At 42.8% G+C, this 15,407-nt stretch overlaps 1 protein-coding gene across 1 annotated transcript; it reads right to left on the reverse strand.

The window, feature by feature from the left end:
* Nucleotides 1-316: 316 nt before the first annotated feature.
* POLR2M (RNA polymerase II subunit M) lies at nt 317-8,129 on the reverse strand. The gene is made up of 4 exons (XM_004274670.3): nt 7,881-8,129; nt 5,506-6,153; nt 2,429-2,633; nt 317-697 (listed from the first exon to the last, which is right to left on the reverse strand). The coding sequence occupies exons 1-4, from the start codon at nt 7,991-7,993 to the stop codon at nt 551-553; spliced, it is 1,113 nt and encodes a 370-aa protein (XP_004274718.1). The 5' UTR covers nt 7,994-8,129; the 3' UTR covers nt 317-550.
* Nucleotides 8,130-15,407: the final 7,278 nt, after the last annotated feature.

Genomic DNA, 15,407 nt, shown 5'->3' on the forward strand with positions numbered 1-15,407 from the left:
GGAAACAAACGTTTTAAGCATTTTCTATGAGTGTCTTCCTTGGTATTTCACATCCAATCCTGTAACAGCCCCATGCAACATGCACAAAATTCTCTAGATTGCTCCCTTCATTACTCAAAAAAGGAGAGAACTATATTTTTGTAATTCATTTTAGGTGATGCCTGGGACAACTAAATAATTCACTGAAAGACATGTAATAAATGCTATTTGGTAGAGGTAAGTATAAAGAAAAAAGCAGTTAATCACCTGCTTTCATTTGGCTTAGAGAAAAAAATGTGCTCTACTATATGCTAAAATATCAGACCAACACACGACATACTGCAAAAGTTTAATATAATGTGATTAAACACAATATTCAAATATTAAACTTTTCAAGCACATGAAAGTTAACTTCTGAAAGTGGGCTATTTTTATAGCTTCCTTGTTGTAACTTGACAAAACTTTCTCTCAACCATGTCTGACACTGATCTTGATACTTGTTAGAAAGTTTGATGTAAGATAATGAGATCTCAACAGGCAGAGATTTAGGAGAAGATCCAAATGCCCATCTTCAGAATTCGTCATCGGAGGACTGATCATTGCCTTCATCCCTTACTTCTTGGTACTTCCTCAAAGACTCCCCTTCTGGATTATAGCTCTGCATTTTAATATTCAGTCTTTCAGCTAATTTTTGTGCTGCGAGCTTGGCTTGCATCTCCTTTAAAACAAAAAATGAAGCAAAAATTATACACTCACACCTTTTCCCTACAATTTTTCAATGGGAAGTCATTGGAACACAACCGGAAATAAAGGGGCATTCCAGCCCAGTCAGTGTTCTCTACCGCACTCTGTGTCTACCACAGACACTACATGGCAGGGCTGGGGAGAGCTACTACTAGCCTGCTATAGTGGTGATGACAGACTTCCACTGATAAACCATGTGCACTGAAATATCCACCTCTACATGAGAAACTGAGGAATCAGCTTAGCACTACGACAGTTATAAACATGAAAACATTTTCAAATATGTGGGCACGTGCATGTGTATATACAACCCTGAAGAACAATCTGAGCTATCAAATGTCAAAAATCACTAATGCTGTACTGATCCTCCAACTGGAAGAATCTTCTTTCCTAGATTAAATCATGGCTTCCAGGCTTGAGAGTTACATTTCGATGCCACAGTGAAAATCAAAGAATACTAAAAACTGATTATCCCTCTCCAAATTAACTCCCATGAAAAGTACTATGCAGTAAAAAGTCTAAGTAAGTCTTAGACATTGGCAGTGTGCTTCTATACATGCAAAGACACCATCACTGACTGATGGCAGGTGGCAATGCTCATTCCTACTCTGGCTCTTCACTTTTCTCAGACTGCCCCCCAAACCACTGGAACTTGTTTATGTCCCTCCCCTAAGGCCACGGATAGCACAGGTAGGTGGGACTGAAGTGGAACTAGTACTACCAAGGAAACCAATTCCAAACTGAATGGTTTAATTCAACCTAAAAATAACTTCGGACAGGCATTTAGGATCAAATAGACAACTTAAAAAATAATTCCTCAATGCTTAGTTACAACCAGGCAATAAGTTGAATGCACTGAGAGGAAGAAAACTGGCTTTTAAAAAGGAGTGCCTTGAAAATCCCAATCCATGCCAACGGAGCTTTTATGGAAAGCCAAGGCAGAATAACAACCTAATTTTGTAGTAAGTGACATATGGTACCCCATTAAAATCTACCTGGCTGCTATTTTCCTGGAGGCTCTAATTATTACTAAGTATATCAGACCCTTTCTTTCCTCCCAATGGTCCTCACACTTAATTTTCTCCCATCCCATTATTTTATACCCAGACTGTCAACATACATATTTAAAGTTCCATGCAGAACACACAGATCTTTGAAGAAAGTGCTATCCAAAATTAAGTGACCAAAAGTAGAAGATGCTTCAGTCTTTACAAGGGCCTGCAGGCCTGTGTATCCGACCCCAACTGTCTGTTCCTAACACACCACTACCTCCCCATCCCTCTCCTGCTCTCCCTGTATTGAAGGGGCTTGGAAACCGCACTTCCTTGATTCTCTTAGCAGGGTTCCAATTAGATTCCACCACTGACAAGCTCTCACATAGGTTTTTTAAGGTGGAAGACCAAGAAGAGATACTACTGCTACCTACAGCCTGGGCTTTCAGAGATGTGAAATTTTGCAGTAGTCTCCCCATATTTCCTGGAAAATACCACCTTGATGTCACAGGTAGCTGTTCCCTGCAGTTCCAGCAAACTTGAGACTCTGCAAGCTAGAGGCACACATCTGAGACCTGATGGGATGCTAACCATGTCTCTAGCACCTAATCCCTTCTACTAAATCCCGCTCTCCCTGAACAACCTGGAGTAAATTCTGACTTACTCAGGCAGCGTCCAACATGCAGAAAAGAAACAAGTCATATCCTAAATACCTCATAACTCTGTTTCTGCTGTTTCTGAAGTGCCAGCGACTCTTCTGTGGAGAGCAGCTGTGTAGGCATGTGGTGGAGTGGCAGAAGCCGGGCTGCTGTGATGTCATCGAGATGCTTCCTGTCCCTGTGCCGTCTCTCTTCTGAGGAGACAGGAGACCCCCTCCTCTGACAAGGACTCAACGAATCACGTTGATGTGAAGGTAAGCTGAAGGAAGCAACACTTATGTTACACCACCAGACTACTTCCTTTTCATAGACACATATTTGCAACATTCATACACACAAATGTGGCCTTTAACCTTGGCAATTAATTCTTCTACAAAAGTAATAGTAAGCCCTTTACCACTATTTACATGTGTAAATAAAACTTTTTTTTTTAACATATTTACCTCAAAAACAGAAATATTTAAATTGGCACCTTTTTGGCAAGTAATTTGACAACGTGTGGCTCTAACAGATAATAGGTTTAGATAGACTCTTTGCCTTTCCCTTCTCTCTTCAGCTTATACTTGAGCTGAAGTCTGTTTTCATTTTCTTCATTCAAAAACATTTGCAGGGGCTTCCCTGGTGGCGCAGTGGTTGAGAGTCCGCCTGCCGATGCAGGGGACACGGGTTCGTGCCCCGGTCCGGGAAGATCCCACATGCTGCGGAGCGGCTGGGCTCGTGAGCCATGGCCGCTGAGCCTGCATGTCCGGAGCCTGTGCTCCACAACGGGAGAGGCCACAGCAGTGTGAGGCCCGCATAACGCAAAAGAAAAAAAACAAAAAAAAACCCCCAAATACATTTGCAAAGGGACTTACTGTCCAGCAGAGGGAAATAAACTTGTAAACAGTTTCAGTGTAGTATAATATCACAGGTGCCATAAAATAGGCCCACACATGGTACACTGGAACAAAAAGGCGGCAACGGCCAGTTGTAATAGGAGACAGGGTGGTTGTCAGAAGCACTTCAAAAGAGTGCAATTAGGGCTTCCCTGGTGGCGCAGTGCTTGAGAGTCCGCCTGCCAATGCAGGGGACACGGGTTCATGCCCCACTCCGGGAAGATCTCACATGCCGCGGAGCGGCTGGGCCCGTGAGCCATGGCCACTGAGCCTGCACGTCCAGAGCCTGTGCTCCGCACGGGAGAGGCCACAACAGTGAGAGGCCCGTGTACCGCAAAAAAAAAAAAAAAGTGTGCAATTTGAGGAGTCTCAGAATAATAAGAATTCGGCATGTAAATTATGGGATCCCTGATGGCATCCCAGCAGGGAGTGAGGAGTGACAGGGCTGCAGCACACAGGAAGCACTGGAAGTGGAGAAAATGGAAAAGGCAGCAAGATACAGCTGGCGGAGTAGGCTGGGTCCAGTACACAGAGAAGACTTCTATTCTATGTAACAGGTTCAGGTTTACATTTTACAAACTGCACTATGGCAGCAGTGGAGAGGATGGACTGGTAGCGTTAAGACTAGGCCAGGACAGACCACATCTATAGCCTAAGAGAGCAATGAGAGTCTTCACTTTGACAGGAGAAAGGATGAACATAACAATGATTAGAGTTGAAGGTCAAGGAAATATACTGTCAGGTTCCATGGCTAGCAGATATGGAAAGGAGGGAAAGAAAGAAGGTAGTGGCACTACTGACTTAGGGAATATGGGAGAAAGTAGTTTGGGAAGAAATGAGTTCTACTTTGTACCTGGTAAACCTAAGGTGCCACAGATCACCCCCACATGGTCGGGTTTCACAGCTACACAAATCTGAAGTTCTGGGAAGACTTGGACTAGAAGTAGATGATGGGCGGCCTCCAGCATCCAGAGGAGCATGTAGGAGGCCAAAGGAAGAGTAGAAAAGAAGCCAAAGGACACCCTTATCCCACCTCCCAACCTCCATTTGTCTACAGCCTGACTTACCAAGGCCCAGCCTGTTGATAACTGCACTTCTGTCTCTGTCTCTCATAAACTTCCCTTGGGAACCCTCCACTGATACTCCCTTACTCTCCTCCCACTTCCAGCTAAATGACCATAAAACAGAACCAGGATCAGTGTATTGTCTTCTCTGTTGTATATATTGACTAGATGATGCTTCTGGTCTTCTGCCTCCCTAGAAGTGAGGAAAGATACCTCACCACGCACAAGATGACCAAATAATCAATGATTACTTTTTATTCCTAACTAAAAATTAATGTAACATAATTCCTGTTTTCTATGCAGAAGAAATAGTTTTGAGGTTATAAAAATGAATGGTAAGATAGGACTAAACTTTAAAGTCTCTATAACAAAAAAATTGGTTTTAAGTATTTTTACCTATATAGGCTTTCAGTTTTTCAAAGAAAGGCAGTAGTGGTTAGACTTTATATCTGATGTTACATTCTTATAAATCTACTCCCTGATTTGAATGTTATATTTGCATATAAATAAGTAATACTCTTTGCAAAGAGCTTTTGTTTTTCTGAAGATTTCGGACACAAAACTATGACAAGGACCTTAGAAGCAGGGTTCATTTGCCCCTCCTGCCCAAATCTGTTTTCAGTTTTTTTAACCCCTTCTCAGCTCCCTTCCTCCTGAAATTATTATACAGTTTAACGTTCTTCCAAGTGTGTAAGCCGCGAGTCCTCATCTAGGTCGTAAACTCCATAAGGAGCAGAATCTTTACTCTTGTACGGCCACAGCATCTGCTGCTTACATATAGTGAGCACACAAATATTTTTTACTGAGAAAGGCTATCAGCTCCTGCAATTGTTTTCCCCTTAGCTTACAGGCTAGTCAAAGGGGGAACTACATACCAGAAAATGGTTCTGGAAAAAACTGTAATAAATTCTCTAACTCCATGTTTAATATGAGACATTGCTGAAGTCTCCTGAAATTTAACACTCCATCTGTCATTGAAGACCTTTTCAATTATTTGGCTAAAAAAACTAAAGCATTTTTCAACATGAATCCTCCACTCCAGCCAGGCTAGTTTCCCTGTTTCCACAATACCCTCATTCCCAAGTACAAGTAGTTCTCACACCAAGTCCACTGACCTTAAAGCATTCTCCCAGTTTTTTGAGTTTAACAGACATTATGCTCCTGTGACAAGCCTGCTTCTGATGGTACTTACACATTGGTTTTAAATTTATGCTGTAGGGGCATGGGGTTTTTGGCTCGCATTTCTAGCACTTCCATGTAATGAGGCTTCTTCTGCAGCCCACTGCAAAGGCTGGCCAAGTTCTCAGGACTCTGGTTTTCTTCTGAGTGGTGTTCAACGGGGTCTGCAATGGTGATCCTTTGTAATCTATCAATAAACAGGTCGTCCGAGCTGCTAGGATGATCCTCCACTTGACTTGAAGCACGATGCTGAGTGAGGGGCTCACTAGCTGCAGATGAGGAAGGCGTGGCAGTTCTGATGCTGGAAGCTGGGCGTTCGCTCACTGTGTGTTCAGCCTCAGGGGCCTCAGCATCGCCTCCGAGAGTCGGACGTGCCAGTCCCTGTTGTTGTGAGGTTGTCTGAGATGATGTGAAGTTAGCTACAGAGGAACAGCCAGGAACTGGTGATGAAGTATCAAGTATCTGGTCAGAATTCCGGGCCTTATCTGTGTCCCCATCAACAACTGTAATCGCTTTTTGCCTCTCCTTACAGTCTACACTAATGGGATGAAAGAGTTCACTTCTTCCTCTAACTTCTTCACGTTCTGCAATGGCAGCTTTCAGTTTGGCGACGGAGTCTAAGATCTTTTTACCTTTGTCGGGCAATTTGCAAATGAATTTTCTGGCAAAAGGAAAAGAACAGGTATACATTAGAGACAGCCGTATTTTTAAACTTGAGATATACAGACAAAAAAGCATTATTCTCAAAGGGAGAAGAATCAATCTTTAAGTCAAAAATCCAATTTCCAACTGCCCCAAAACAGGAATGAAATAAGAGAATCATTATCCAAATACCCCCCAAAAAGAAGGGGCTGCAGGAAGAATAGGGAATATGCCTCATTTGTCTCATCTAATTAGAATTTCTGCAGAAGTATTTTAAGCATGATACTAATAAAAGACATCCCCCAAATCATCAGTTTTTAAAAGTGTGATCTCCAAGACCTTCATGGGGAGGGGAGGTGGATGGACCTGCAAGATCAAAACTATTTTAATAATAACACTAAGATACTATTTGGCATTTTCACTCTCATTTTCTTACCATGAGTACAGGGGAGTTTGCCAGAGGCCACATGATATGGATGATATCATTGCTCTCATGGCTAATAGAATATGTGTGCTTGTGTATTCTTGTGTTTTAAAGATTCTCACTTGTAATTCCTAAGACAATGATAAATATGAGTAGATATTGACACACAAGAGCTCTTCAGGATGCTGTCTTAAGAGTAAAAGGGGTCCTAAGACCAAAAGTTAACTCACCACTGTAGACTAAAATCCCATTCTCACCAAGTCAAAATAGTTGTAAGAAGCCCCCCAAGTGATCATTTGCCCCTTTTGCTAAGTGGCAGAAGTTCCTTTTCTGATTTCCTTTTCTTCAGCCATACAATAAAATGGGAAGGGAGGGTTAGATCTCAGGTCCCCTATTCTTTATGACACTACATTCATTCCCCCAATTCTAACTTAACATCCGTCTCCAGTTGCGATGCCCATGTTTTCCCAACCTTCTCTCTCTCTCTCTTGAGCCTCCTGACCACTTCTCCAGGTTTTAATCAGATATAATTAACTCTTCCATCAACTCAGCTCTGGTAAACCAATCTCAGACCTATTCCCCTCCCCCAACTTTCCTATTTTTATTAATGGTGTTCCATACAGGCTGGAAACTTCAGCCATCTCTGTCGACTACATATTCAAATTATCCTACACCTGATGAAGTTTTCCCAATCCCACAACTACCCTTCTAGTTCACTTTCTTACAACTCCCCTACTGGGAACCTCTCTGAAAATATCCTCCTACTCTCTTCTGCCTCTTATTCCTTCAAACTATCCTGCACCGACCTGCTAAAATCAGCTTCCTAAAAAATCATTTTCATTATACCGATCCTCTGCTAAAACCTATTAAGTCTACCAGCTGAATGGGAATCAAACTTTCTTTGCCTAATAAAACAACTCTTTTATCCCACTCTTCCCATTTCCTACAGTTCCTGTAAAAATAGGGATCTACAGATGAAATTGACTAGATGTTTGGGCACTACTGGGGAGGAGGGAAGGAGAAAGGATTTGGGATACAGATCCCACCCCTTCGGAGAACCGACACAGGAGCTGGGTAAAACCAACGAGGAGCTGATGACGAGCTGAAACGCTAGGAAGCCATCCCCGCAGGCGCCCCGCGCCTGGCTGGAAGCGGTCGGCTCTGCGATTGTAGGCCGGCCACTCGCCCGTGGGCCTGGAAGGGACCTGACTGAAGCAAGGTCACCTTCCAGGGACGGGATCGGGGTGGGGGCGGGGAGGGACGCGTCCCAGGGAGCTTGAACCCTAGGAGCCCGGCGGTGACTCGGCGGGACCCAAGCTTACACGTTGCGCAAAAGTCTCTCCTGGCGCTTCAACATTTCCCGCAGCTCCGACAAACTCCGCTGCCCCAAGTCCTCGGGAGCTTGGGGCTCGAAGCCGCGGGGCAGCGAGAACATTCTGCGGGGGCTGAGGCTGGCGAGGCGGCGGGCACTCGGCGTCCTCGGCAGCCCCTGCTGCTGGCGGCGGATCCGCGGCCGGCGGGGACTCCGGCGAACGAGCGGGAGTCGCCATTTTCCCGGAAGAACAGTCTTCTTCTAGCCGAATCGAGCTTTATTGAAACGCCGGAAACAAACACGGACAGGGAGGAGGGGTGGCCGGAGGGGGTGGGAAGGAACGGAAGTTGCCGAGTGACGTCAGACGCCGGCGAGGCGCGCTTTCGAGTCGCTTGTTCTTCCCCTGTGCATCCGCTCTCCGCCTGTTATGTTCAGAAAGTATTAGGTGAGTGCCCCGGGCCCTGCCCTTAAGGAGTTGACCGAGTCGGGGAGGGGGGCAGACATTAATCAAGTAACAGTCAAACAATAGAGTTATAAGACGGCAACAGGCACCAGGGAAGGTATCTCCGAGAAGTGAAATACATGTGGAAGCCTGAGTGATGATTTGGTTAGCAGTTGGTGAGGTTGGGGGATGTGCCGGGCACGGGAGGCCCTGGCCTTTGGCGTGGCCCTCCAAGTGCAAGGCTTAGTGAAGTCCTCAAATGTTAAAGTTGGAAGGACCCTTAGGGACCATGAGCGTTTCTTAATGGGGTTCTGTGGCTTTTGGAGCAGGACTTTTCTTCGTTTGCGGACTGCCTCAGGCATTGCAGGATACTTGGTGTCTGGCTTCTGCCCACTAGTTGCTTTGGCACTCCTCATAAGAATACAAAACGCACCCCTCCCCGACGCGCGCACACGCACACACACACGATTAAAACGCAACCCTCCCCGACACACACACAGGATTGCAAAGCCCCACAAGAGGTGATGGGGGTGGGAGATGCTGTACAAGCCAGTGGAGAACCTCTCTTTCACAGTTCCCTATTTTGCCTATAGAAAAACAAAGGCACAAAAACTGAAGTTTTCCCAGGGCACAAAACTATTAAGTGAGAACATCAGATTTTAGACACAAATGCCCAGGTGCTCCTTCTACCACACCAATTTGAAAATCTCCTTCTTCCAAATTGTGAGAAAGTTTTTTAGGCTGTTGAAGAAAGCAGTATAATAAGCATCACACCTGGCTCTTACCTTCTCTTTATAGTTTAGCAAGGAGAGCTGTGTCCCAAAGAAAATAGTGGGAAGCATGCTATAGTCATAATAGATATCCACTGGGAGGTTTGAAAGACCCTATAACCTCCAACACCAGTCTCCCCCTTCTTTGATATGGAAAATTTACATTTTCTCTGTCCTTTGTATGGTGCTATAATAAACAAGCAATTCCCTCCCAGACAGAAGGCTAGATAAAATCTGAAGCGACTTGAGGGAGCACAGCTGAAGCCATTTCTGTATCCTTGCAATCTAGTCCATTCTGATCAGTTTAGTGTATCAAAATTCTCAACATAAACCCTGCTTTGAAGCCCAGAATTTCAGTAACCTGCTCCATCCCAAGCTAAATGAGAAGTACTTGAGTAAGGCCCTTGTCAGATAGCAGTCCCCTGACAAGCTCCGCCAAAGCCTTTCTTACCCTGTCCCTGGACTGCAGCTGAAGGCCTTTATTCCCCCATCTGATCCTGGGCCACAGGTGCCCTCAAAGGAAGGATGCTTTCTCTCAAGCCTCAGAATTTTGCCGCCAGCTGTTTTCGTTTTGTGGAAGGCTGTCCCTTTTCCCCTAGCTCATTATAAATCTTAGCTCAAGTCTCACCTTCTCCCTGAACCTTCTTAGATTATTCCAACCCAGATTGCTCTCTGAGCATAACTGTAGTGCTTAGAACATATTATGCTTCTCCAGTTGTATTGTGCATGGTGATTTCTTTCCTAACAAACTTGTGAAGTCAGGGAATTCTGTCAAGGAGCTATATTTGTGCTTTTCTATCTCCCCTATTGCATATAGCAGGTACTAACTAATAGAATCTCCCTCTCAATTTTTCTCTCTGCGTTTCCCCCATATTCCCCTTCTTAATGAAATACCCTTCTATATATACAGATCTTAAGCTTTTAATATAAACGTTAACCATAATTACTGTGAAAATATTTTCAGTGGTACGGGACAGAATCTTTTACACAACATAACTTAGGACTTAAAGTTATAATACAAATCCGAATTCCTAACAACGGGTGCACAAACTGTCTAGTTCTCTAATCACTAACCAAGAGGCTTAGCAAGTGAAGAAATTTGTTCCAACTTTATTCTAGATGTTTCTGTGAAAGTGGTTTTTTTGCTGAGATTAACATTCAAATCAGTGGACTTAGAGTAGTAAATCAGATCGCCTCCTATAATATGCATGGGACTCAGCTGATCAGCTGAAGCCCTTAAGAGAACAAAGATTGACCTCCCCCGAGCAAGAAGGAATTCTGCCAGCAGATAGCCTTCAGACTTGAACTGCAAGTTCCTGGGCCTCTAACCTGCTGGTCTGCCCTGCAGTGATAATTACCTGAGCCAGTTCCTTAAAATGAATCCCTCCCTCCCCTCCCCCTCCCTCTCTCTCTCTCCTCCCTCCCTCTCCCTCCCTCTCCCTCCCTCTCCCTCCCTCTCCCTCCCTCTCCCTCCCTCTCCCTCCCTCTCCCTCCCTCCCTCTCCCTCCCTCTCCCTCCCTCTCCCTCCCTCTCCCTCCCTCTCCCTCCCTCTCCCTCCCTCTCTGTCTCTCTGTCTCTCTCTCTCCCTCTCTCTTCCTCCCTCTCTGTCTCTCTCTCTCTGTCTCTCTCTGTCTCTCTCTCTCTGTCTCTCTCTGTCTCTCTCTGTCTCTCTCTCTCTCTCATAATGGCTGATAGAATTGTAAATACACAAAAACACACACACTATTGGATCTTTTACTCTGATGAACCCTGACTAATACAGAGCCCAATCTCATCAATGTTAGGAAAATCAAGGCTTGATTGATGACTGGCCTTCAGGGTGAGAGAGCTGACTGAGGAGAGGGAAGGCTCGCTTTTGCTCTGCCCTGGTACATGCTGAGCACATGGAGAAGAGATGAAAACCAAGGGTCATAAACAACTATGAAACAAATTCTATTTTCGTGTGTGTGTGTGAGAATGTAGTTTTTCTTAAGCATCCGTGTGGAAATGGAACATGCTGAACTTTGAGTCAAGCCCATAGCAACCATAGCTAATGAAAAATTAATCAAGAGTGGTAAACCCAAGACTTAATTGAACGATGGCTGACACCTGTGTACCATTTACCAACCCTCCTCTTCCAGTCAGTCCCCCAAAGTGCTTTCTCCATGGACCAGTCTTGCCAGCTGCCTCATCTTTCTGTCCTTCAGCACAGAATTTCACAAATAACTGACAGGAGCCTGGCCAGTTCGGAACAGAAAGTAGGGGAAGGAACAGGCAATTGGGATTGGGTATGAGAAAAACAGTGAAAAAAAAAAAAGGAAAGAGAAAGGACTTGGTAGAGAGGGAGAGAAAAAAGTGGAAGGGGCAATAAGGGGAATCCATTTCTCTGCACAGATATCAGAAACAGAAAGCCTCATAGGAAGCTCTATGCTGAGGAATTCACAAATTTATTTCCCTTCCAGCTCTATACTTCTACAAAATGTCACATTTCCTCTCTTTGTATTTCTCTGTGATCCCACCGCAACAAAAGGTTTTCCTCAGGGACCCAAGGGTTTAGGCTGTAAAGTGCATGTACTCCACATTAAAAGTAAATTCTTTTTTTTTTTTTACTTGCTGTGCTTTTTATCTTTTTAACTGAAAGATTTTTAAATTTTATTTAAAAAATATTTTAAGTATAATTGCTTTACAATGTTGTGTTAGTTTTTGCTGTACAATGAAGTGAATCAGCTATATGTATACATATATCCCCTCCCTCTCAGACCTCCCTCCCCCCCCATCTCGGTCGTCACAGAACACTGAGCTGAGCTTCCTGTGCTTTATAGCATGCTCCCATTAGCTATCTGTTGTACACATGGTAGTGTATATATGTCAATCCTAATTACCCACTTCGTCCCACCCTCCCCTTCCCCCCCACCGTGTGCACATGTCTGTTCTCTATGTCTGCATCTCTATTCGTGCCCTGCAAATATGTTCATCTGTACCATTTTTCTAGATTCCACATATATGCGTTAACATACGATATTTTTCTCTTTCTGGCTTACTTCATTCTGTGACAGACTCTAGGTTCATCCAGAATCTCTACAAATGACCCAGTTTCGTTCCTTTTTATGGCTAATATTCCATTGTATATATGTACCACATCTTTTTTTTTTTTACATCTTTATTGGAGCATAATTGCTTTACAATTGTGTTAGTTTCTGCTTTATAACAAAGTGAATCAGTTATACATATGCATATGTTCCCATATCTTTTCCCTCTTGTGTCTCCCTCCCTCCAACCCTCCCTATCCCACCCCTCCAGGCGGTCACAAAGCACCGAGCTGATCTCCCTGTGCTATGCTGCTGCTTCCCACTAGCTATCTACGTTACGTTTGGTAGCGTGTATATATATGTCCATGCCTTTCTCTCGCTTTGTCACAGCTTACCCTTCCCCCTCCCCATATCCTCAAGTCCATTCTCTAGTAGGTCTGTGTCTTTATTCCTGTCTTACCCTAGGTTCTTCATGACATTTTTTTTCTTAAATTCCATATATATGTGTTAGCATACGGTATTTGTCTTTCTCTTTCTGACTTACTTCACTCTGTATGACAGACTCTATGTCTATCCACCTCATAACAAATAGCTCAATTTCATTTCTTTTTATGGCTGAGTAATACTCCATTGTTTATATGTGTGCCACATCTTCTTTATCCATTCATCCGATGATGGACACTTAGGTTGTTTCCATCTCCGGGCTATTGTAAATAGAGCTGCAATGAACATTTTGGTACATGACTCTTTTTGAATTATGGTTTTCTCAGGGTATATGCCCAGTAGTGGGATTGCTGGGTCATATGGTAGTTCTATTTGTAGTTTTTTAAGGAACTTCCATACTGTTCTCCATAGTGGCTGTACCAATTCACATTCCCACCAGCAGTGCAAGAGTGTTCCCTTTTCTTCACACCCTCTCCAGCATTTATTGTTCCTAGATTTTTTGATGATGGCCATTCTAACCAGTGTGAGATGATATCTCATTGTAGTTTTGATTTGCATTTCTCTAATGATTAGTGATGTTGAGCATTCTTTCATGTGTTTGTTGGCCATCTGTATGTCTTCTTTGGAGAAATGTCTATTTAGGTCTTCTGCCCATTTTTGGATTGGGTTGGTTGTTTTTTTTTTATTGAGCTGCATGAGCTGCTTATAAATTTTAGAGATTAATTCTTTTTCAGTTGCTTCATTTGCAAATATTTTCTCCCATTCTGAGGGTTGTCTTTTGGTCTTGTTTATGGTTTCCTTTGCTGTGCAAAAACTTTGAAGTTTCATTAGGTCCCATTTGTCTATTTTTGTTTTTATTTCCATTTCTCTAGGAGGTGGGTCAAAAAGGATCTTGCTGTGATTTATGTCATAGAATGTCCTGCCTATGTTTTCCTCTAAGAGTTTGATAGTTTCTGGCCTTACATTTAGGTCTTTAATCCATTTTGAGCTTATTTTTGTATATGGTGTTAGGGAGTGATCTAATCTCATACTTTTACATGTACCTGTCCAGTTTTCCCAGCACCACTTATTGAAGAAGCTGTCCTTTCTTCACTGTACATTCCTGCCTCCTTTATCAAAGATAAGGTGACCATATGTGCGTGGGTTTATCTCTGGACTTTCTATCCTGTTCCATTGATCTATCTTTCTGTTTTTGTGCCAGTACCATACCGTCTTGATGACTGTAGCTTTGTAGTATAGTCTGAAGTCAGGGAGCCTGATTCCTCCAGCTCCGTTTTTCGTTCTCAAGATTGCTTTGGCTATTCGGGGTCTTTTGTGTTTCCATACAAATTGTGAAATTTTTTGTTATAGTTCTGTGAAAAATGCCAGTGGTAGTTTGATAGGGTTTGCATTGAATCTGTAGATTGCTTTGGATAGTAGAGTCATTTTCACAATGTTGATTCTTCCAATCCAAGAACATGGTATATCTCTCCATCTATTTGTATTATCTTTAATTTCTTTCATCAGTGTCTTATAATTTTCTGCATACAGGTCTTTTGTCTCCTTAGGTAGGTTTATTCCTAGATATTTTATTCTTTTTGTTGCAGTGGTAAATGGGAGTGTTTTCTTGATTTCACTTTCAGATATTTCATCATTAGTGTATAGGAATGCCAGAGATTTCTGTGCATTAATTTTGTATCCTGCAACTTTACGAAATTCATTGATTAGCTCTAGTAGTTTTCTGGTAGCATCTTTAGGATTCTCTATGTATAGTATCATGTCATCTGCAAACAGTGACAGCTTTACTTCTTCTTTTCCAATTTGGATTCCTTTTATTTCCTTTTTTTCTCTGATTGCTGTGGCTAAAACTTCCAAAACTATGTTGAATAAGAGTGGTGAGAGTGGGCAACCTTGTCTGGTTCCTGATCTTAGTGGAGATGCTTTCAGTTTTTCACCATTGAGGACGATGTTGGCTGTGGGTTTGTCATATATGGCCTTTATTATGTTGAGGAAAGTTCCGTATATGCCTACTCTCTGCAGGGTTTTTGTCATAAATGGGTGTTGAATTTTGTCGAAAGCTTTCTCTGCATCTATTGAGATGATCGCATGGTTTTTCTCCTTCAATTTGTTAATATAGTGTATCACGTTGATTGATTTGCGTAAATTGAAGAATCCTTGCATTCCTGGAATAAACCCAACTTGATCATGGTGTATGATCCGTTTAATGTGCTGTTGGATTCTGTTTGCTAGTATTTTGTTGAGGATTTTTGCATCTATGTTCATCAGTGATATTGGCATGTAGTTTTCTTTCTTTGTAACATCCTTGTCTGGTTTTGGTTTCAAGGTGATGGTGGCCTCGTAGAATGAGTTTGGGAGTGTTCCTCCCTCTGCTATATTTTGGAAGAGTTTGGGAAGGAAAGCTGTTAGCTCTTCTCTAAATGTTTGAAAGAATTCGCCTGTGAAGCCATCTGGCCTTGGGCTTTTGTTTGTTGGAAGATTTTGAATCACAGTTTCAATTTCAGTGCTTGTGATTGGTCTGTTCTTATTTTCTATTTCTTCCTGATTCAGTCTTGGCAGGTTGTGCATTTCTAAGAATTTGTCCATTTCTTCCAGATTGTCCATTTTATTGGCATAGAGTTGCTTGTAGTAATTTGTCGTGATCTTCTGTATTTCTGCAGTGTCAGTTGTTACTTCTCCTTTTTCATTTGTAATTCTATTGATTTGAGTCTTCTCCCTTGTTTTCTTGATGAGTCTGGCTAATGGTTTATCAATTTTGTTTATCTTCTCAAACAACCAGCTTTTAGTTTTATTGATCTTTGCTATTATTTCCTTCGTTTCTTTTTCATTTATTTTTAATCTGATTTTTATGATTTCTTTCCTTCTGCTAACTTTGG

The sequence above is a fragment of the Orcinus orca genome, chromosome 2 (genome assembly GCF_937001465.1).
Source record: "Orcinus orca chromosome 2, mOrcOrc1.1, whole genome shotgun sequence".
In the NCBI taxonomy this organism is placed as follows: Eukaryota; Metazoa; Chordata; class Mammalia; order Artiodactyla; family Delphinidae; genus Orcinus; species Orcinus orca.